Source organism: Peromyscus leucopus, chromosome 4 (genome assembly GCF_004664715.2).
Source record: "Peromyscus leucopus breed LL Stock chromosome 4, UCI_PerLeu_2.1, whole genome shotgun sequence".
NCBI classification, from domain to species: Eukaryota; Metazoa; Chordata; class Mammalia; order Rodentia; family Cricetidae; genus Peromyscus; species Peromyscus leucopus.
The window spans coordinates 5,521,863-5,544,729 of record NC_051066.1 but is presented as its reverse complement, the minus strand read 5'-3'; the positions used below and the strand labels follow the sequence as shown (position 1 = coordinate 5,544,729).

The window sequence follows — 22,867 nt, the reverse complement described above, 5'->3', positions numbered from 1 at the left end:
TCACCATTCTAGCTCCTTCCCACTGAGGTTGGTGTGTGCTGAGCCACAGGCAGGCAGTTAGGCTGCGAGGTGGGTCCTAGAGATGCAGAAGTCACAGCTAGGGCTGGGGAGGCAGGGCGCTGATAAGGAACTCACAGGGAACCTCCAATGTGTGTGGGACCCTCAGCCATCTCTGCAGGTGGCATCCTGCAGCAGGTGAGCAGTTAGGACAGTGTGTGGGACCCTCAGCCATCTCTGCAGGTGGCATCCTGCAGCAGGTGAGCAGTTAGGACAGTGTGTGTGGGACCCTCAGCCATCTCTGCAGGTGGCATCCTGCAGCAGGTGAGCAGTTAGGACAGTGTGTGTGGGACCCTCAGCCATCTCTGCAGGTGGCATCCTGCAGCAGGTGAGCAGTTAGGACAGTGTGTGTGGAACCCTCAGCCATCTCTGCAGGTGGCATCCTGCAGCAGGTGAGCAGTTAGGACAGGCCCAAAGCAGGGGAGCTGCATCCCAACACGCTGATAGCCAGCCGAGCCCTGAGGTCCAGAGACAGGACGGGGCGGCAGGAGATAAAAGAGCCCTCTGCATTCTACTGGGGTCTTGTTCCTAGCAACTGGGATTTCTCTCAGGAGCTTCCGAGGGTCAAGGATGTCGGTGGTACTGAAACCCTCAAGTCACCTGCCAGCTCTTTCTAGAAATCTGAAAAGTGAAGGTAGTGGCCACTTGGCCCTCAAGAGCCCTGGAAAGCAGGAGAGAGAGCTTGCAGCTGGCCAGAAGGCCTCCCCTGAGGGACACTGACCTCTGCTGGCTTTAAAAATAACAGCAAACTGGGGAAAAGAGGTTAAAACAAACATTTATTTAACAAATTATATTAAGAATACAGCCACACAGTGAAACCCCCTTTGCCAAGCAGTCACCTTGAATAAATACACAGGAAGGCAGCTGGGCCTAAGGGCCTTGTTCCCAGCGCCACACGGTGGCCCAGCAGCTTGCAGGCTCTGAAGGGAAACCGCCTGGACTGGTGCAATGGCTGTGGCTGCTCCATCTTGCACCCAGAGCAGGGGAAGCCGGCCGCTCTGCTGTGCCACCTCACCTGAGAGGGAGCTGGGTACAGGAACGAGGGCCCAGCTGCTTCACCAGGCTCTGGGGGGCAGAGGGACACAGAGCGATTCCGTGAATTCGGCACTTCACGGCCTGGCGGCACATCAAGGCCTTTCCTATGACCGCAGCAGGAGAGATGCTCACAGGCTGGGGGTCCTCGGGTCACAGGAGGCACAGGATAAGCTCTCAGCCCGACCTGTGCCCAGAATCCACTGCCATGGTGAGGTGAATCCATAGCAAAAGAAAGCCCACCGCAGGGATGGGCACAGAGGCCAGATGGTTGGCACAGGGACTTTGGGGTCAGGTTCTGCCCCTGCCACTGGCAAGCTTACAGATATGCCTCAGGCTCTTCATGTGACAGGAGACAAAGAGCACCCAGTGCTGGGCTTGTTTGGGGATGACAGGAAATGTGCTTAAGACTGCCAGGTCTAGTGCCCAGTGAAGGAAGGGGGTGAGCTCAGGATCTTGGGGCCCTTGTGTGTATGTCCTTCTGACAGAGGGTCGTCAGCTTCTTCCTGCAGAATGGCCATGGTCACAGGTGGCCACATGCCACTGACCACCAGGAAGAATACTCATGACTCTGACCTGTCCTTTTCCCAAGGTGAGTGAGGCAGATGTGAATTCTTAGACTTGGCCTTATGATAAATTTGCAAGTGAGCCTGGAGGCCCCTGCTCATCAGCCATGTGCCACTTCCAAGGCCCTAGGAAGGAACGGACTTTTCAGTGTGGGGACCGTGGGGCAGGGTGCTGTGCTCTGGCTAGCCTTTTCAAGAGAAAGATGTGTGCTTGGCAGGGACAGCAGCAGCTGTGGGACATGCTGGTGGGGGAGGAGGAGACCTAAGGGAGAGGCTGCAGCTCTTCACACCTCCCAGGGTTCCGTGTGCTCATCTCACAGTGGCCGGGTGAGTGCGGACAAGTGTTCCACACCATACACCAAAGGCCACTCCATTCTGCTGTGAGCCGCAGCCCCACCTCCCGGTCTGGGTCTGTGCCGGGTCCACACAAGGTGAACAAGGGTGTGCACACACCACCACTACCACTGCCAGAAGATAGGAAACCAGGGGTTGGGTGCGACCTAAAACTTACAACAGATACCAAGTTGTCCTTAACACTTCAAAAGCTAGAAGCTGTTGACGCTACAACATTCACAGTCAAGGTTATTCTTAAATTAAGTCTGCCATGTCCCGAGGTTACTCCAGCTCAGAGCTTGCAGTTTGCTCTTGTCCCAGTGGCGGAGTCCTGTGGGAGGGCGTGAGTGGGCTGCAGGGCCCAAGTCCCAGTGGCAGAGTCCTGTGGGAGGGCGTGAGTGGGCTGCAGGGCCCAAGTCCCAGTGGCAGAGTCCTGTGGGAGGGCGTGAGTGGGCTGCAGGGCCCAAGTCCCAGTGGCAGAGTCCTGTGGGAGGGCGTGAGTGGGCTGCAGGGCCCGCGTCCTGCCTCCAGGGACCTCTTCACTTGGCCTTTTTGATCACCGACAAAGGGTCCACTGTCTTCACTCGGGACGCCCAGGGCCTGTAAGAGCTTCGGGGAGCCACGTTCTCCATCAAGGGAAGGACGGGGGAGGGCCTCCTGGCCTCACTTGGTAGGACAATTTCACAACTGGGAATGGAAAGAGGTGCTGAGACAATGTGTGCAAGCATAAAGGAAGTGGCCAGGAGAGCTCCCAACCTTCCCAGTTAACTCAGGCCATGAGTGCTCGCTTCCCTGTTGGGCCACTTGGTGGTTACACCAGGAGCAGCAGGCACAGGTCCTCAGGCCCCCAGCTTATGGAGCCGTCTGGTGGACAGTTCATCAGCTCTCCTGAGCACCAGTGTGGCATGGGTTTTGACCCACAGGCCTCTGGGACACCGGCATTTGAGTTAACTACCTTTTCGTGGCCTGTGCTGCCTAGAGGCTGTGGGACCCAGAGTCAGGGGGGTTGATGGGTACCCCACAGGGTGTGCTCAAATCTGAGAGAAGGTGAGGTGACCATTCCTGACACAGAAATGAAGTACCATCAAGCGAAGAAGGCTGACTGAGGAGGGAGGGTAGGCCACAAAGGGCCTGAGGAGCTGAGGGGCTGATGAGGTTGGTGAGGTATTTTTGGCCCTGCCTTGGCTCATGCCATCTTCTTGGCTGCTTCTTGCTGCTGATCCTTTTGCACCTTGGCCACTCAGCTGCCTGTGGCTCTCTGGAGCTGTAACTGGAGAGGTTTGTACCCACTGGAGTGCAGTTGCCTATGGCCACTGACCACTGTGCACACCTTCACATCCACAGACACTCCAGGGACCAATGTCAGACAAACCCTAATAGCCAAATATGGCAAAGCAGTGCATCACGAGAGGCTGAGAGCTGGGACAGCAGTGGCTAGCTACTATTTTCATGGCAACACATGTGGAGTTGAACTTGGCACCTCAGATGGACACCTATGAAATGTACTAGCCAAGATTCAGAGGCCTGGGACATAGGGACTTTTCAAAACAGCAGATCCCTGGTAGGAGGTGCCTTCTAGACTGTGGGTGGGCCTGGCTGAGAGGAGTTAGTGCCCTTGTACTGAGTCCCTGCAGGGCTGGGTACCATGCCTCTCAGAGTCGCCACCAGGTCAGGGCACGAGGCAGAGGCATACGGAGGCTGTTGCTGGCAGGAGGATGCTCCATAGATGAGCCCTTTGTGGGGATTGGAGCTTGTGGCCAGGCCCAGCACCCTAGCAGCCAAGTTTCTGTCCAGGTAGGCCCCCAGTTACCTCCACAGAGACCGGAGTTCCATCTGTGCTCTCTGGACATCCAGTGTGTGCATTAGCGGAAGAGTCCACGGTTGTCTGGAGTGAAGCAGAGACCTGTTTTCTCAGTGTCCTCATGAAATGCATGGGCCACTTGAGCCTATTGACAGGAATGCTTGTTCTCAGGTAGCCTGGGTCAGAAATGGTCAGTGCATCTTGTAGGGTCCTATGTGATGCAGTCAACCCTGGAGTCTTCCAGGAGGGAGACAGTGGCTTTGTGGGGTTCTTAGAGTGGGTGATGGTCAGTTGAAGGGAGCCAGAGGGCATCACTGGGCCGCTGGAACATGTGCCCGGGCCCTCATGGGTGACTCCAGGTAGGGAAGGATTCTTCTTTGTGGGGTAAGTGGTCATCACACAGGTGTGCTAGGAGCCTCTGGTCACTAACAGCACATACATTAGTCACAAACAATATTCCCAGGGAGGCAGGGGAGTCTCGTCAGGCAAGCTGATGACCATGTATGACCACACAGCAGCCCAGAGTCTCTTGGTCAGTGGGGAGGGCAAGCAGAATGGGCAGGTGGGGGAGGGAGTGACTCTCCCCCCAGCCACCCCATCAGTAGTCTGGGCACCGGGTAGGAGACGTCTTCTCCCCCAGGAGGCTGTGGGCTCCTCAGGACTGGGGGATCTGCTGGCACCGGGTAGGGCTGGGTGGGAGGCGTGCCGCTGCGCTCTGCTCCGTGCGGAAACTGTACTCGTACTGCAAGAGGAGGAACAGAGGCAGTCAGGCCAGAGGACCCTAGAGAAGGCCCCGGCTGAGCAGCGGTGATGCCAGCCCCTGCTGAACCCTGGGCAGAATGGCTGCTGGGAACTGAAGCTGGGACAGTATATTACTGTTCCTATGTGTGTGTGACAGGCTCAGGAGGTGGCAATGGTAGGTAGTGTCCACAATCCCTGCCTGCCTCTGCAGGGTAAGACTTTGCTGAGTACACATTTCTGGTACCAATGGCAAGCTCACATGAGGACCTTATGCCAGGCCAAGAGGCAAGTACCTTCCTGCTCCTGCTTGTACCTCAAGGAGGGACCACTGCAAGGCTGTGGGGAAAGACCTGTGAGTGGACTCCATGCCTGACCAGCAGCCTCCCTCCGCCCCCAGATCCCAGGACTCCTTGCCACCAGGCACACTGTGCACTGTCCAGGACAGCACTTTAGTGGCCCGAGAGCCCAGGGAAGGGCTTCTGGACTGCTCTCACAACTGCATACCCTCTGCAAATGTTCCTCACTGCACCCAGAACCTGCCCTGGTGGGGACCTTGCACAGTTACACAGATGGGCCAAGCAGATCCTTGGTGGTGTGCGCCATGCTGTCATCCTGAGCCAAGAGCCAGTTCTATGGAGGATTATTAACTCTTACACTGGAGACCCCAATTCTGTAGGGGCTGGAAGTAAAAGGCTCCAAGTCCAGTGAGAACTCTGAGAAGCAACAAGTCATTTGGGTGGGGAGAGGGGCCCTGCAGTTCACTTGGAGGCTGAGACATTCAATGTGGCCATTGGTGAGGAGCAGCGGAGGATTCCTCATCCTGACAGAGGTGGAGGGGGGTTGTGGAATAGCCTGGCAACATTAAGTGAGAGATGTTTAGGTTAGTGGTTGCCAAACATGTTCAATCAGTCGGAAGTGGTGAGTGGTGGCTCTGAGAGCGAGAGGCCCTGAGAAGGCTTTCCAACAGAATGCAGCTCTGAGAAGAGCCGCCGTCTTTGAGCTCGGCTACTCTGCAGGACACCCACCCGCTATGCAGCCTGTGGAGGAGAACGTGGTCCGACTGCAGCAGGAGAAGCTGCAGCCCCCAGCCAGGCCGTGTGGCCCATGGCCCTGCTGGCATGTGCACTGGCCAATCAAGGCCCACCAGCCTCAACACACACACACACACACACACACACACACACACACACACACACACACACACACACACGGAGAGCTGCGGGCAGCAGGGAGAAAGAGGAGCAGCTGGGACTGAGGTCCAGTGTATGATCAAGAAGCCACTCAAGACAGCACCCACGCAACCCGGTGCGTCCTGCTCCACAGCATCTGTTACCAGGATGGGTAGACAGACTGGGCCGGGTGCTGCAGGAGCCCTCGGGCAGGTCTCCCCGCCCAGGATCTTGATGGACTCACTTCTAAGGTGAGGTGTGGTCTTCTAATCCCAGGGGTGGCACAGGTCCATCCTTGGTAGCAAGCGGTTTCCAACTAAACATCTGGTGGCTATGAGGGGAGCCCATCAGAGCATCCCACAGCACCCCCTCCACAACACTACCCTCTAGTGACCCTTGAAGGTACACCATCCCATCAGGCTAACACATCCCATCAGGCTACTGGCAGCTGGCTACCCAAGAGACTTCGGGCAATGGTCAGCACAACACTGCCACCTGGTGGCTGCTCAGGTGTGTGCACATCAGTGAACAGTAGCATGTTACAGCCTCTGTTGGCTTTATCAGCACCTACAGGTCTTACTCTGCTGGCAGTTGGGGTGTCGGTGAGTGGGTGGGAGAAGGAACATTTAGGGGTGCGGGTCAGGATTGCAAAGGCATAAGTTCTATGAAATCCTTTATGCCTAGGGCTCATAGGGTGGTGGCAGAGGGGCCTGGGAACTTTCCACACAGCCCAGGACTCAAGCAGGAGCACTTCTTGGAGCATGGGCCTTTCCCAGAGAAGAGCAAAACATGGCAGGGCAGAGGAGCAGGGAGGCTTATGGTACAGGCTTGGAATGGAGGGCCCAGGTGCCGTTCCCAATGATACAAGGGCCTGGAGCATCAGGACACCAGAGGAAGTGCAGGCTGGAGAGAGAGCATTGGTTTTGCTGGTGGCTGGGAGTGGGTCCCCAGGAGTGTCCAGGGGAAGAGACAGTAAGTGTGTGTGTGTGTGGTGTGTGTGGGGGGAAGGTGTTGAGAGGTATCTGGGGCCACAGTGACAAGAGCATGCATTCAGACAACAAGAAGACAGGCCTATGCCCTTAGGGTAGGGGCTGGCAGCCCTTGGGAGCAGGATGCACAGCCCTGGAGCAGTGTGAGGGGCAACACCCTGGTGTGAGCCACAGATCCTCACTGGCGCCCGCCAGCCCCAGGCTAGATGGGATGTAATTCTGGTGGTGGGGTCTGGGATGATCTGAGGTGTGTATTTTCAAGTGGCTTCAAGGTGACTGGATGTTGGGGTCAGTTCTGAGAGCCAGCCTGACCAATCCTGTGACCAACACAAATCTGGGACTAATGTGGGGAGGGTAGGAGTGGAAGGGGCAGAGTCTATGACATGGTGGTTGATGGGTACCAGGAAGGAGGGACCAAGGACAAAAGGGGCGGGGTACCCCACTCTGAAAGCCAGGACTAAGGTGCAGTGTCTCTCAGGTGATCCCAGCAGGGTCAGGGCTGGAGACACAGCCTGAACTGTCTCGGAGTGTGCTCTGCTGTGCTCGGCTCCCAGGGCAGGAGGAAGCCCCGGGCAGTGGCGCTTCCTTCATTTGATACTGTCTGGTTGGCCTGGCTCCAGACTATTCAGTCTGAGACAGGGGCTGGGGCTGGGCACCTGCATGTGGATGGAGCTACAGCTTCCTGGGCAGTGTGGGGGGGGGCAGTTGGCTGACCAAGCAGGGGGCCTCAGTATGTGGGGGTCATGCAGTCCAGGCCTGTGATGGCTGGGAGGAAGAGAGGGTCTCTGGGAGGGGCAAGGACTTGCCTTCCAGTTCACCATCTGATCTGCCATTTCTCTCGTACCCTGGCACAGAGTACAGGGAGGAACTGCAAGTGCACACTTGCCCTGTCTTGCCCTACAGCCCGCGCACAGGGAGACCCTGGGGGCCGACACAGCACACAGACCCCTTGGTCCCCTGCCCTCTCCCTGGAGTTTTTCCCTTTTTAGGTTATCCTGGCTGGAAAGAGTGGCCACCCCCACTCTTGTTCCCCTAATTCCCCAAATGAAATTTCAACATATGTCCCCCGACATAATCCCCCTTAGGCTGCGGATAACCTTCCCACAGACGATGTCCTCCGCCTGGGATTCCTCGTCCCCAAAATGTTTGCCCAAGAGACTAGGGCCGCTTCTGGAAGCCTTTCACTCCCTTGGGCAAACAGAGAGTACCTTTGAAGGTGGATTTGAGCCCAGATCTGTTTACTCAAGACATTAGTCTTCTGCATAAGGAAAACCTGCACTTGAGTACAAACAGCAAATCCTTTTTGAATTAAAAAAATTTTCAATTAAAAAGCATTTGGTGTGCAGAGCCCAGTTCAGCTGAGCAGTGTGGGGCAGTGTGCCCTCTGGTGGGCACAGACTGCCATTGCAACTGTACCGCTGGCCTGGCCTAGGAAAGAGATGTCACTGTCAGGGGCTCTGTCGGGGACTTCCAGGGGCCCAGGACCTTTAACAGTCTTAGGCCTTTCAGGCAGAGACAGGTCACAGTTTCCACAAGTCCTTGCTCACCATGAGACCAGTGTCCCTCTAGTAGAAGGGAGCATCATCACAGAGGCTGTCACTGCAGTACCATGAAAAGGGGTGACTAGACATTTCCTGCCACTCACGGGAGCTGGGGAGCCACTGGGGTGCTCTGTGCAAGCACACCCCACAGCACCTGTGCCCAGGAGGCAGCGATGGGGACATCAACAGCGTTTATACAAGTCCCTGGCCTGTTTTAATGGTTGGTGAGGGGAGGCACGGCCTGGGTTGGCGAGCATTCACTGTCATATCCACCAGAGGGCTCTAGACGAGGAAGGCAGGAAGGAAGGGCTCTGTCCAGCACCACACTCACCTGGGGAAGGGTTCAGCTTCCTGAGACCCCAGGAAGTGACTCCCCAGGAGTGAGCCAGGGGAGTACTAGCCCGGGCCCAGAGGGGCACTGGGAGCAAGTGCTGAGCTGGCCAGGTGTCCATGCCACCCCTTGATGGGCTGCAGCGGGACGTGGGGACCAGAGCAAAGGCAGGCTATACCGCACCAGACCACAGAGGTCCTGCAAGGGGATGGACAAGGGCGAGTCTGGGGCCCGGGTAAGCCTCTAATGCTGGCAACTAAAGGCCAAGACTCAAGCACAGAGGTGATTCAGGGCTGGAGAACAGTAGAGGAGGGCTGGCCTATCACAGATGGCCTAACATCAGGGCAGAAGGAACAGAAGAGGTTAGACCAGGCAGCCCAGGATAGCTATGAATGCAGCCTAGAACAAAATACTCAAAAACTATCTCATGATGTTTTAAGTAAATTAAGTTTTGTCATTTCTTTAAAGACAGGGCTTCTCTGTTTAGTCCTGGCTGGCCTGGAACTCTTGAAGTACTGGGATTAACGGCATGCTCCACCACACCTAGCTGAAGTTTTTGTAAATTTTTTGGAACTCAATCACTGTTCCTGAGGATGAGCTTTGTGAACAACTGTGTGCCTCAGAGAAGCGGAAAGGCTGGACACAGTCACCCATCTGCCTGTTCTCTGAGGCACTGCCATAGCCCAGACTCAAACCTGCCTTCCATTTGTAACTAAGTTCTTAGGCCACAGTCCTTCCTCACCCACAGCCCAGCCTCCAGAGAACCTCTATTCTGGAAGGCCCTTTTCCACTCAAGCTCTATGCTCTCCAAGCTGTGTCTCGGCTCTGGGGTTCAGCCCTGCTGCCCTGCTTTCCTGGGATGAGCTAGCTTAGGCCTTGCATCTGCCCTCTAGCGAGGACCCCAGGTATTCCACTTCGCAGCCAGAGCTGGGAACTCCGGGCTACAGCCAGTCCTTCAGGCAACGGGAGGGCACGCACGGCTGGGGATGGACAGGGAGGGACCTGTGTGGTCCATGTCCTGTCAGCTTTTCTTAGAGGCGTCTGTTCCGGCCTCAGATAATGGTTCCTTAGACATGGGCAGACAGGGTGAAAGCATGGTCCGGCAAGAGTGCCACAAGCAAACTGGGGGAGCCGGGCCCCTAACGGGGCAGGGTGACTGGTACCATGACAGCCAGCACACCAGTCCTGTCCTCTCTCCACAGGGACAGGGCAGAGCCACACACCGTCTGACTCCCAGTGACCATCGGCCTCCGTGCTTCTCCTGGAGAAAGTGCACACTTCCCAGGCAGGCAGAGGCCTGAGGCTGCCACACCATGGCAACAATAATACCCCCTGTCAACAGGGACACATCCTGCAGGAAGATGGAGAGTCTCTGTATTCAAGACAATTATTAACATTTGAGAGCAGAAGATTGGCAGAGAAGTCACGCAGTTGAGAAAATGGGAGCAGGTTCGCTCTACAGACACAAACCACAGCCTCCCCTTGCTGTGGTCTCACAGGGCACGCGCGCGCGTGTGTGTGTGTGTGTGTGTGTGTATGCGCGAGTGTTTGAGTATGTGCAGATGCCTATGGTGCTGAATGGAAACCACAGCTGTGCCACAGCCTCTGGGCTGCCTAGCATTGAGATAGCATTTCAGAATTCACCTCGACATCTGCAAAAATGGCTGTTTGTAATGTTCCTCTTTTCTCGGTCATGGGAGAAAATGGAAATATGTGAAAGAACATTGCCTTCCAGGTGGGGTGCAGACTGTGTGGCATGTCCTTCCAGGTGGGGTGCAGACTGTTTGGCATGCTCTGTGGAGGCCCTGTCCCACTCCATTTTTGCTGTAATGACACTTCTTGTCACATGTGCCTGGCAACTTCTAGTTGAGTTTGGGGACTTGCCTTATTTTAACGTGTGGGACAAAAGTCCCATGAACCCAGAGAAAAGAGTGGGACACAGTCATGAAGGACAGGGTCGTGGAGGACACGGTCATGAAGGACAGGGTCGTGGAGAACACGGTCATGGAGGACAGGGTCGTGGAGGACACGGTCATGGAGGACAGGCAGAGCCCTACCATTCACCTCGACTCACTCTGGTTTTGCACAAGGCTGATGATAGAACCCTGACAGACAATGTGGCCTTGGAACCCATCACTGCGGCAGCTACAATTCCACGGCTCTTCTATTTACATGCTGGGTGCCCTAGCCACTAGGGAATACCCTCTCTGGTAGTCACTCTTAGGAGTTGCTGCCTTCAATAAATTCAAAACGTAAAGCAGCAGTTTCCAATCTGTGGGTCATGATCCCTGTGACAAGCCTCTATATCTAAAAGTATTTACATTACAATTCATAACTAGCAAAATTACAGTTATGAAGTAGCAATGAAATAATTTTATGGTTGGAGGTGACCACAACATGAGGAACTGTATTAAAAGGTTGCAGCATCAGGAAGGTTGAGAACCACTGAGATTGAGGCTCAACCATTAAGAGAAGTCACTTCTCTTCCAGGGGAGCTGAGTTTGGTTCCGGCATCCACCCTGGGTGGCTCACAGCTGTTCTTAACTCCAGCTCTCTGGGATCTGATTCCTTCTCCTGGCCTGTGAGTGCACCTGCGCACACATGGCAACCACACACGCAGATACACATGAAGCAAAAACAAAACCTCAAGGCCAGTGAGGAGAGGGGGACCCAGGGACTCAGACCCGGGACTCTGTTGACACAGTTCCCCGGGTTAATATGCAGAGAGGAAGAACAGCAGCCGTCTCCACAGATGACCAAATGCCGCTGCCGAGAAGCCGCCACCCATCCTGATGAGAAGCTGCGGGAGGGATGCTCGGACAACTCTTAAGCAGGAGAAAAGGAGAGACCAGAGCAGAACGTGTGGATACTGAGAGAAGAAACTACCACTAAAGAGGCCCAGGCACCCAGAAGGTCCTGCTGAGGAGACTAGGACACCAGAAGGGGCAGCTGCTACCCAGAGACCAGGACAGTGCCTGGGCTCTTGTCTGGGCAGGGTGACGAGGAGAAGATATCGCTGCTGTTTCAGGTCGGGAGAGGTTGGCTCTAGACTCACTACCAAGGCTGGGGACTTTGTCTATCACGTGACAGATGAGACGGAACAAGCAACGGTCCTGCTGACAGAAGCCTGGGTCGCATGACACCCAGGCATGTCTTGAAAGGAAGCAGGAGGGGGCTTGGGAGGTGGCTCAGGTGGTCCAGTGCTGGCCCAGTGTGCGTAAGGCCTGGGTTTGATCCCCAGAGCTGTAAAACTCTGGCATGGTGGTACATGCACTGGGAAGTGGAGACAGGAGGACCAGAAGCTGAAGGGCATGCTCAGTTACGTACAGAGTTCAAGGCCAGCTTTGGCTGCTTGAGACCCCATCTCAAAAGGACAACAAAAAGAAACACAAGAGAACTCTTCGAAGAAAACCCTTTTGGTTTCCCATTGGCCAATGCGCAAAGACCCAGGTAAGCCAACACACCTGTCCCCAGGTGGACATGCCAGGTAAAATGTCAAGCCACCTACTACCCATGGGTTCAGTGCAAGCCTGATGGCCTGAGTTCTATCCTGGGACCTCCATGGTGTAGGGGAGAAACAGCCCCTCAAGTTGTCCTCTGACCTCATAAGCATGCACCTAAAATAAACCAAATGTACGAAAACCAAACAAATGAAAAATGGAGTGGTGGCGTGTCTGTAATTCCGGTTTTTTCGAGGCTGAGGCAGGAAATTCATGAGCTCAAGGTCGTTCTGGAATATACAGAGAAACCAGGGAGACCCTCTCTCAAAATAAAAAGGTAGTTGATACACTCTCCGCTCCTTGAAAGTCTGTAAGGTTCAGATGGAATCGTGCCTCTAATTAGGAGAATCAGCGGGAGCACAGAACTAACCCATCATTTATGAGAGCAGTCACAGAGCAAGAGTTGGAACAGAAAGTGCAGGAAAAGCCCCACAGCACACACACAAAGATGCAGCAAGGTGACATTTAGAAGTCACAGAAGAAAATGACCTGAAAACTGCCGAAAACATTAGAAATAAAGCCAGCTCTAGAGTTTTCTTCCTAGAACATGCCAAACAGACTAAGTAGTTGGTGTTTAATGTTCAGTATTTTAAAATATAAAATAAGAAAACGCAGTGGTTTTCATTGTAAGAATGACGTGAAAACAAAACCCAAAGCATCTCCCCAGGGGCTCTTAAAAATGAGAGGGGCGGGGTCCGACTGAGAGGGGTGGGGTCCGACTGAGAGGGGTGGGGTCCGACTGAGAGGGGCGGGGTCCGACTGAGAGGGGTGGGGTCCGACTGAGGGGGGCGGGGTCTGACAGAGAGGGGCGGGGTCCGACTGAGAGGAGTGGGGTCCGACTGAGAGGGGTGGGTCCGACTGAGGGGGGCGGGGTCTGACAGAGAGGGGCGGGGTCCGACAGAGAGGGGTGGGGTCCGACTGAGGGGGGAGGGGTCCGACTGAGAGGGGCGGGGTCCGACTGAGGGGGGAGGGGTCCGACTGAGGGGGGCGGGGTCCGACTGAGGGGGGAGGGGTCCGACTGGGAGGGGTGGGGTCCGACTGAGAGGGGAGGGGTCCGACTGAGAGGGCGGGGTCCGACTGAGAGGGGAGGGGTCCGACTGAGAGGGGCGGGGTCCGACTGAGAGGGGTGGGGTCCGATTGAGAGGGGCGGGGTCCGACTGAGAGGGGCGGGGTCCGATCCTCCCCCCTACCCCCAAATGGGGAAGCTTTTCGCAGTAGGTGGCAATGACCACCAAGCAGTCGACACACAGAGATTGTGGAGAGCCCAGCCCTAAAAGGGACATTTGGAGACATTTGTATCACACCCTCCTCCAAGGCTCTGGATCTTCAGGAAGAGGGCACTGAAAGATTTATAAGAGCCAGCAGCAGGGGCTGGAGAGATGGACGAGCAGTGAGGAGTACACAGTGCTCTCGCAGAGGACCTGAGTTCTGTTCCCTGCGCGTAAGTTGGGCAGCTCACAGCTGCTTGTAACTCCAGCTCCAGGGATATCTGATGCCTCTGGCTTCCCCAGGTGCACTAACATGCACCCATCCCACCACCATGTAATTAAAATAAATTCCTTTTCTTTTTCTTTTTCTTCATTTTTCGAGACAGGGTTTCTTTGTGCAGTTTTGGTTCCTGTCCTGGAACTCACTCTGTAGACCAGGCTGGCCTCGAACTCACAGAGATCCGCCTGTCTCTGCCTCCCAAGTGCTGGGATTAAAGGCGTGCACCTTTAATAAATAAATAAATAAATTCTTAACAAAATAAATAAGCCAGGCGGTGGTGGCGCACGCCTTTAATCCCAGCACTTGGGAGGCAGAGACAGGCGGATCTCTGTGAGTTCGAGGTCAGCCTGGTCTACAGAGTGAGTTCTAGGACAGCCAGGGCTATACACTGAGATCCTGTCTCAAAAAAACCCAATAATAAATAAATATATAGAGCCAAAGGTGCTCGATTATATCTGTCATGAAAATGGTGTTTCCCAGACCCCGCTGGACACATGAACACACAGCAGCTGTGATAGTGTGCTAAGACCAGCACACGGGCAGCTGACAAGAACCCTCAGAGGAGAGTAAAGTGGACAGGTAGTCCCACCCCAGCTACCCGCCTGAGAAACTCCTGGGAGAGGGGAGTCTTTTAATGTGACCCCTGATAGGATGACCACATACCAGAGCAGACTCAATGGAGAAAAAGAAAAATAGAGAAATCTCAAAGGTGGGTAAGAAGGGGTGAGGGTGGGGTAGAAATGGAAGGGGCTGGTGGTGAATATATTTAAAATACATTGTATGTAAATTTCAAAGAATTAAGAAAAGTATCACTAAAAAGTGAATGAGAAGGGGTTGGAAAGATGGCTTAGAGGAGCAGTTCTCAATCTGTGGGTTATGACCCCCACAGGGTCACATGTCAGATATCCTACATGTCATATATTTACATTATGATTCATAACAGTAGCAAAATTAGTTAGGAAGTATCAATGGAAATAATTTTATGGTTGGGGGTCACCGCAGCACGTATTAAAGGGTCGCAGTGTTAGGAAGGGTGAGGACCGCTGGCTTAGAGTATGTGAGTATGTGAGTATGAGCGTCCGAGTTTGGATCTCCAGAACTCAGCCAAGTTTAACAGCTTGCTCCTGTAACTCCCAAGCTGTCGGGGGGGGGGGGGGCAACAAGAGGTCCGGGGCTCACAGGCCGGCCTGGGGGAGACAGCAGCTCCAGGTTCAGGGAGGACCTTGTCTCAAAACAGGTGAAAGACAAGGGATGCTAAGCTCTGGACGCTGCACACAGCTCTGCATGGGCAAGTGTGCCCACACATGCATGCACCCTGAGGAGAGGGGAGGTGAGGGGAAGGGAGGGGGATGAATATTAAATAAGCTGGAGGAAAACCACCAAGCCAAAAGCACCAACAGGAGAGATTCCCAAGACAAATGCAACCAGTGGACAGCCACTGACGACAGACCAACGTGGGGGCCATGGAGACCTTCAGCTCTAGGTAACAATGGCAATCGTGAAAAGCACAGTGTTGCTGGGCTGGGGTTGGCATGTGGAGAAAGCTAGCCTCATGCTCCTTTGGGTGGCTTAAGTGGGCTCACCTCCATTTGGAAAGCAAAGAACTAATATTTCCCCTTCTAAAGAAAGCCCCACTCAGGGGACAAAGCCACACACACAGGAAATCAAGTTATAGGCACTGATAGAGAGTCACTGGGGATGACGTCAAAGTCAGTCAGCAGGTGATTGGCTAAGTATGTCAGAGCATCCTCATAGAAGGGCATGGCATGGGGGTGAGGCTGCACCCCACAAAGCCACAGACAACAAAACCCCCAGCGCCAAGCATGAGGAGCCTGCAAGCTGTTGGTCAGGGGGCCTATGATACAGGTCACTGCTGTTGCCCTAGAACTGGAAGGCAGTACGCTGTTGCTGAAGGTGCTGTGCATGTTGGACACGGGACTTGGAGAAGTCAAGCTGGAGCTGACCTGGAAGCCTTCTCCCTGAGGATTAGCTCCCAAGTAGACAAAGGGCTGTGGGCTGCCTAGGGAGCAGAGCCGTTAAAATCCTACTCAGCTGTAAAGCCCGTGATCTGTGACGAGGAACAGTGGCACCCGTATTTTGGAGGTAACCGATGCCTCCTAGCTGGACTTAAGGCCTGCTCAATATAGGAAGATGCATGCCTGCTAATATAAATCTAGGCAAATACCTGTGGCTGGTAAGCCCATGCCTAAATCAGTCTGATTCCCAACAGCATTCTAAATACTTGCCCCTTATAAACACAGAGAAGCACAGCTCTCACTCCTCATCCAAGAAGCTTCTCTTTGCAGAAGACAAGACCATTATAGAAGCCACAACTGGCCAAAATGCAAAGACCATCTGACTGTAGGGTGCACATGCCCAACTGATAAATACACACGAGCTCTATCCCTAAAAGTTCAAGGAACATGGCAGGTGGTGTTGGCAGGAGGGGGGCGGGAGATAATGTAAAAGCCAGCGAGCCAGGAGGCCAGCTATGAGATAGTGTCCTCTGTTTAAAGCAGGGAGATGTACCCATTAAATCTCAACAACATGGCTGCTCACACAAGACCTGCACAGTCACGCTATTAGCTGACATCCCAATGTAGACAAGAGAAAAATCTCACACGGCCCCAACACTAGAGGAAGAGCTCTAGGCAATTAATGGCTGCCGAGAGAGGGAGAATCAGTTCTTGAGAGATGAACTCGATAGGTTATCCGATGCCATGTGGTCAGCCAATCCAGTGTGGTCAGTCCCAAGTGCAAAATGTACTAGCAACACTAAATGGACCCAGTGGTGTGTGTGTGTGTGTGTGTGTGTGTGTGTGTGTGTGTGTGTGTGTGTGTGTAACAATAATTGAAGAGGTCATGAAGTTGAAAGGGAGTGGGAGAAACCCAAGAGAAGCTGGAGAGGTAATGGAGTGATATAAATACAGTGTTTGTGTATAAAATTCTCAGAAAAAGTATTTTTAAAAAGGCAGAGAACGTGGCCATTAGAACGTGGCTATTAGAAGGAACGAGCTGTAAACTGCTTTTTGGCCCGTGGTGGCTGCTGTAATAGTCTCCATCTGCTGTGAAAGAAGCTGCCTTGATGGAGGGAGAGCTCCAGTTACCTGTGGGCATAAGGGGAGGTATTTAGAATGAGCGGGAGTGGGGGGCAGGTCACAGAACTGTGATTGCAGGCAAGCTGGTCTAATGGTGTGCGTGTGTGTGCATGTATGTGTGTGTGTGTGTGTGTGTGTGCTCGTGTGTGTGCATGCATGCACGTGTGTCCAGGGTGGGCAGCGTGGGATGTTCACTCTACTCCATGTGTTTCTAGGTTTGCATTTTTATGCATGTGCAATAGTTGTCTGTAGGGAAAACACACAACACTGAAAAAGCTGATGTCTGGGCCAGACAAGATGGCTCCGCTGGAAAGTGCCAGCCACCCAAGCAGGAGGGACTGAGTTCAGATCAGAAGCATCTGTGTAAAAGCCAGTATAACCCCCGTGGTGAAGGATGGAGACGGACAGACACCTGGGGCTCATTGGCCAGGCCAGCCTAGCTGAATCAGTGAGCTCCAGGTTCAGTGAGAGCCCCTACCTCAAAACTGAGGTAGAGGATCGAGAAAGATAGCATGTTGACTCCTGGTTTCTGCATTCACACACACACATGCGCACGTGTGCACACAATCTATTCTGACTGGCAAGCTGCTTCAAATGATACCATACCAACAAGATCGGTGCTGGTCTGTGGCATGAATTGTGGTTGTAGAGCATGTGGCAGGGTGAACCAAACTCCTCCCACATTTCGGAAGACATCTTTTGTGCCTTCAGAAAAGCCAGTTAGCCCACCCATTAGGTTCTTTAAAAATTAAAAACAATTTCTTTGCAACTGGCAATCATCACATGTATGCCGACAGCTCAGCGTGGGTGCACAGTAAACTGGTGCAGTCGGCTGACTGGCACACCCTACCTTACCAGCATACCATCTTCTGGGGTTTCTTTGTTTTGAGCTGGAATGGTCTCAAGTCAGTGTGAGCTCTGAAACTTGGGTGGTAGCTGGGGCCTTTGACGAATATAAAGAGGAAATAAGAGTATTCCAGCTTAATTACACTTAGTGCATGAAGTAGGCAGATTTATTTTTCCAAATATTTCATCTTTCTGGCTGAAAATAAAGCCATTGACGCTGGGTGGAGAACCTTGCATCTTACCTAGAAGAGAGGCGGCCATGTAATCTGTTGCAGTTCAAGACCTAACCACTAGATGGTGGAAAGGGACCATGTATTTCTGCGGCTGCATCTCAACCCTTCAGATCAGTTCACATTCATAAGCACAAGGAAAGCTTTCCAACAGCAGAAAAGAAGGAACAACTGGCCTGGATCTGAACACTTAGCTGCGATAAAATTGGGACTCTGCCATTTCATTATGAATTCAAAAACCTGCCTGGCTTCCATCCGGCAGACAACTCCCCAGCCCACCCTAACCTTGTTCATTTGAAGAGGTCCCGGCAAAGTGGACATCCAGAAGTTGAATTTGAAAATTCTTTTAACCTCATGCTGCCACATGCGTTTCCATTAATTTCACCTTTGAGTCGTGACGTAAATACTAGCGGATCAGCCCCAAGCCAAACAAGCAATAAGCCCCATTTTTCAACAGGCAAACACATAAAGATGTCAGCTCAAACTGTTTACTAATTAACACTTAAAAAGACACAAATTAGATATGCGTGGCTAAGAGCAATTATAATCAAGACGAATTCCTCTAGTCATTTGGGAACTGGAAAAAAAAGCCTAATTGCTGGAACCAATGTTTTAAAAACTGAAATCATGCCAGTTAGCAAATATGTTCATTTAAAGAGTATCTCACGTGACTACACTCCTGAGGCCCGACTACAAACGCGAGAACAAGGATAATATTTAGGGATAAAATTAAAATTTTAAGCTCTCTTAGATTTATAACTTCTTCATTAAATATGTCTGCAAACAGCAGCCCATAAAAACCTGTAGCAATTAAGTGGTTAAATGAACTGCCTCCCTTGTCAATTTTAAGGGGGTGATTAATATTAGATGGTCCCTCTGCTAATGAGACTCTCCCCCTTTCAGCTTTCAAGTCCTACAAAAAATGGAGACTGGCTGTTCCACCAGCAAGAGAGGTAGGCTAATGAGAGAACACCTCGCCACAGCCCCATGTGCCCCACCAAGGGTTCTGGGTGAGCTGGTTCACATGGAGCCTGAAGGGACTGGTTTCCCAGCTGCGCATGCCCTTTCAGGACAGGGATGCACTGCTTCTGATTTAAAAGGTTTGTGTGGGATGTGCCTCCATGTCCCGCCTCTTGGCCCATGAGACCTGGGATGGAGAGGGCAGTGAGGTTGATCTGGTTGGGGTGGAAGCCCATGGCAGCATAGGTAGGTGGAGACAAACGGGATGCAGGCAGTCGCGGCAGGGATGGTTTTTGAGGAGGTGGCTGGAAAGCGAGTGTGGGGCACGCCCACCCTGGCTGCGACAGGGAATCCATCAGATGGAGAAATGGGGCAAGTGCTTACAAGGGAAATAAAGAGCTGCGGAGACGGGAATATTTATATGCCCATCTACTCACTCATGGGAAGATGCTTCATCATGGACCGCTGTGGAATTGCATTTTTCCTCACTCCTCAACAGAGCAGCTTTTGCTGGAGCATGCGCGGGGTGGGGTGTGGGGTGGGGAGGACAGTGTGGCTGTGTGAGGACAGTAGCCCCATACCACCCTCCCACAGAGGCAAGAAAATAAGAGGAAGCCATGCTGGGACAGGCCAACAAACCTTGTGTGACTCCTTGGTCACCTCCCATGGGAAGGGGAGGTAGCAAAATTCAGCCTATTGCCTTGATCTAACTGACAGGAACCCTGCTGAGGCCTCTGCGAAGATGGGCAGAGAGGAGCGTGTGCCAGCCTTCCAGGCTGAGTTACTGTATTAATCAGGGCTTCATTCATTTCCACCACCCACATCTCAGTGTGTGCCTGAATGGTGAGGCTTTTGTCTTCAGTGTCTCCTCCCCCGCCACAATGCAGCTTAATGGCATGTATTTTGACTCTAACTTTTAAATAGCACCTTTCTTGGGTGTCTTCCTGTAATCTAAGGGCTGTGCATGCCGGGAACTCTGGAGCACCACAGCTGAGGCACACGAAGGTCTCTGCCAGCTGTGAGGCGCCCAGTAGGGACACCATGCTATGGGGTTGGTCCATGAGGCCTGTGCTCCAGCTGGGGTTGGAGAGGCAAAGGAACTTGTCTGAGGTCTGAGCATGGCTATCAACTCTGGAGGCAGAAGTAGGCAGATCTCTGTGAGTTCAATACCAGCCAGAGTTACATACTGAGACCCTGTCACAAACAAACAAACAAACAAAAAACCCCAAACCCCAACTACGGGAAGATTTAGCATCTGACACAGGCAGACTGGGGACCTGCCCACCATACCATATCACATCTACTAACACACGGCACTCGACCACAGACATGCACACTACTCACCTGTGTCCTGCCTATAAAACTATCCTGTCACCTGCACCATCTGAACATGGACACCAAGATTCCCCAGAGTCCTGTCCATGACACCATGTCACCTCCAAGAGAGCATGCTCAGTGAGGTGGTCTGAATGAGAATGGCCACCACAGGCTCATGTATTTGAATGCTTGGTCCTCAGTTGGTGGAACTGTTTGGGAAGGATCTGGAGGTGTGGCCTTGTTGGAGGAGGTGTGTCACTGGGGTGGCCTTGGTTGTCCTGCTTTTTCTGCATGAACTTGTGAATCAGATGTGAGGTCTTAGCTTCTGCTCTAGTGCCTGCCTGCCACCATGCTTCCCGCCGTGATGGTCATGGACTAGCTCTCAGAAACTGTAAGCCAGCCCCCAGTTAGATGCACTCTTCTGTAAGCTGCCTTAGTCATGGTGTCTCTACAGCGATAGAACACTAACTAACACACTCAGCCTGATGGTGGACAGACAGACTGGCCAGCTGTCTTTAGGGATGGGCACTACTTCAAGCTGTGCCCTCTCAGGAGACAGGGCAGGGGTATACTTATAGGCCACACTTAGTCCTCTTGTTTTCCCTGGAACCACCTGCTGACTGCTTAGTCACCATCAGGGACTCTGGCTGTCCACTGGACCTCAGCCCTGGTTTCTCTTGCAGGATGGCTGGGCACTGCTTCTGCCCACAGAGGAAGTACTTCCCAGACACCTTGCTCCCACTGTGGGGAGGAGCTAGGGGCAGGGTCCTAGATGTTCAGGTCTAGCCTGTGCTCCAAACTCACAGATGGCCAGTGAGATGGCTTACTGGGGAGAGACCTGCCACCAAGCCTGATTACCCGAGTTTCATCTCCGGAACTCACACGATGGAAGGACAGAACAGACTATGCAAGTTGTCTTCTGACCCCCACACTCTGCGTCAGGCTGGAAAAAAATTAAGCACCCTATTTTTTGTTTTGTTTGGGGTGTGGTTTAACAAGTGTAAAGCACAGAACTGCCAGTGAGCAGAGCATGTTTCCAGCAGACCCTGGGCTCCTTCATAGGGGCAGCCGGGCCAGCAGGGAATGAAAAGCAAAAACCAAACGTCCTGACCCAGAAGGCACATGCCAGCTCCCGGGCCCCACACCTGTTCTAAGGGACTCCCCAGCAGTTCCAGCACCCTGCTTGCTCCAGGCCCAACACTGCATGCAGGCCATGGTGGAGGGCTCTTCAGGTTTCCACATCACAGAAGCAACCCTGTGTTCGGGTTAGGAGAGGCAACATCAAGCTGCTCCCAGGAAACTCACTGAGGCGGCTGCAGAGGATGGCACTGTCCTTGGGAGTGTGGGCAGTGACGCCCGAACACCATGCCATGAAGCACATGGGTGGCAAGCGTAGGTGACTTTCAAGTCCTCAGTGACAGACGCTGTGCCACCCCCACTCACGGTGGCCCTTGCTTCCACACCCCGTTTCCCACCACTTACTGTCCCCACACCTTTCTGTGTCTTCCCCACGGCAACTTTGACAGAATTCAGCAGCAAATGCAGGCCTGTCTTCTTACCGAGACTAACAGTGAGAAACAAAACAAGATGGCACCCCTCAGCTGCTGACCAGGATGGGCGGACAATGCTTCCCGCCACGGCCCCAGGAAAAGGGGGGGCAATAGTGATGGGCAGGGCAATGGGGATTGCTACCAGCTCTGCAGGTTCAGGCCCCGCTCCAAACCCCCCGGTCTCAGCAGAGCATGGCTGGTATTTCCATTACTACCCCACCTGACAGAAAAGGAAACTGAGGCTCAGAAAAGTCGACTAGAAGAGCTGGGATCAAGCCCACAAGCTCCTTCCAGAGCTGTCCTCAAGACCCAGTGTTGTGTCTTGGGGGAAGCCACACCCCCAGCTCAGTGCTGAGGTAAAGAAAATACACATTAGAACAGGCTAGGCCAGGTACCAGCCCTTGGAGTAGAGGGAGAGCCAAGACATCTGGTGTGAATATCGCACCCCAGCCCGACAACAGGGTCTTATCTATTCACTGCACCCAGAACCCTGCTGGACTGATCTCCTAGGCCCCCACTGTCTCCACCAGGCTGGAGAACCTCCTTCAAGGGACTTCCAGCAACAGGACAAGGCTAGGCCTCAATCTTGCCTCATCCAAAGGAGGAAGGAGGTCACCTGGTCCCTCGGGGTGAGAATAAGAAAGCCCCAAATACGAGGACTGTGCCCACAGAGGTGCCTAAGGAAAAGATGCGATGGTCAAGGCCCGCAGGCAAGGACTGGGGTGGTCAGGAGAGAGGAGGTGGGATGCCCCTTCCTGCAGTGCCCAGCCCCAGCACTGGGTACCCACTGCCAGCAGGGTTCCCACCTGTGCACACTGCACTGGCCGATCTCCTCGGAGACAGGCTCTCCCTTGCCCTCCAGAGACCGGGAGGTGGCCTGGGTCAGGCAGCCAGGCTCTCCACTTCTGTCCAGGTGACCTCGGTCTATCTTGTCCCCAGAGCAGCTGGAGCAGCCCACCCTCTCAAAGCCTCCCTGGGTACCCACAGGCTCCATCCCACCTGGAGGCCCACCCTATGCTGGGCCTCTGGTTCACAAGCAGCCGGACTGCAGAGCCATTTAAGGGCAGATGTGACATTCTGCACACATCTAGATTTCCAGCCTCGCGGCCAGCCATTTCTCCTGTCGCCAGGCAGCAAGCAAACAGGACTACAGGTGACAATCATGTTTTTAGGATTCACTGAGAATCTAAGACAGAGGGGGAGTTTTTCCCCTTGTTTTTGCTTTGACAGGTTTAGGAATTTGTTGTACTGCACTGATTCAATTTTCCTTGATTCCAACCATCTTTCAATAATGCAGCCTGCTTCTGCTGGCTGGGTA

General features: G+C 53.4%; 1 protein-coding gene across 2 annotated transcripts in view; it reads right to left on the bottom strand.

Moving 5' to 3' along the window:
• Positions 1-814: 814 nt before the first annotated feature.
• Positions 815-22,867, bottom strand: part of Mvb12b (multivesicular body subunit 12B) — a 162,787-nt gene continuing 140,734 nt past the window's right edge. For both annotated transcript variants that reach the window (XM_028886052.2, XM_028886054.2), the window contains exon 10: positions 815-4,531. In XM_028886052.2, the coding sequence (XP_028741885.1) occupies positions 4,445-4,531 (87 nt within the window). In that variant the 3' untranslated portion in view covers positions 815-4,444. The remainder of the gene's footprint in view (positions 4,532-22,867) is intronic.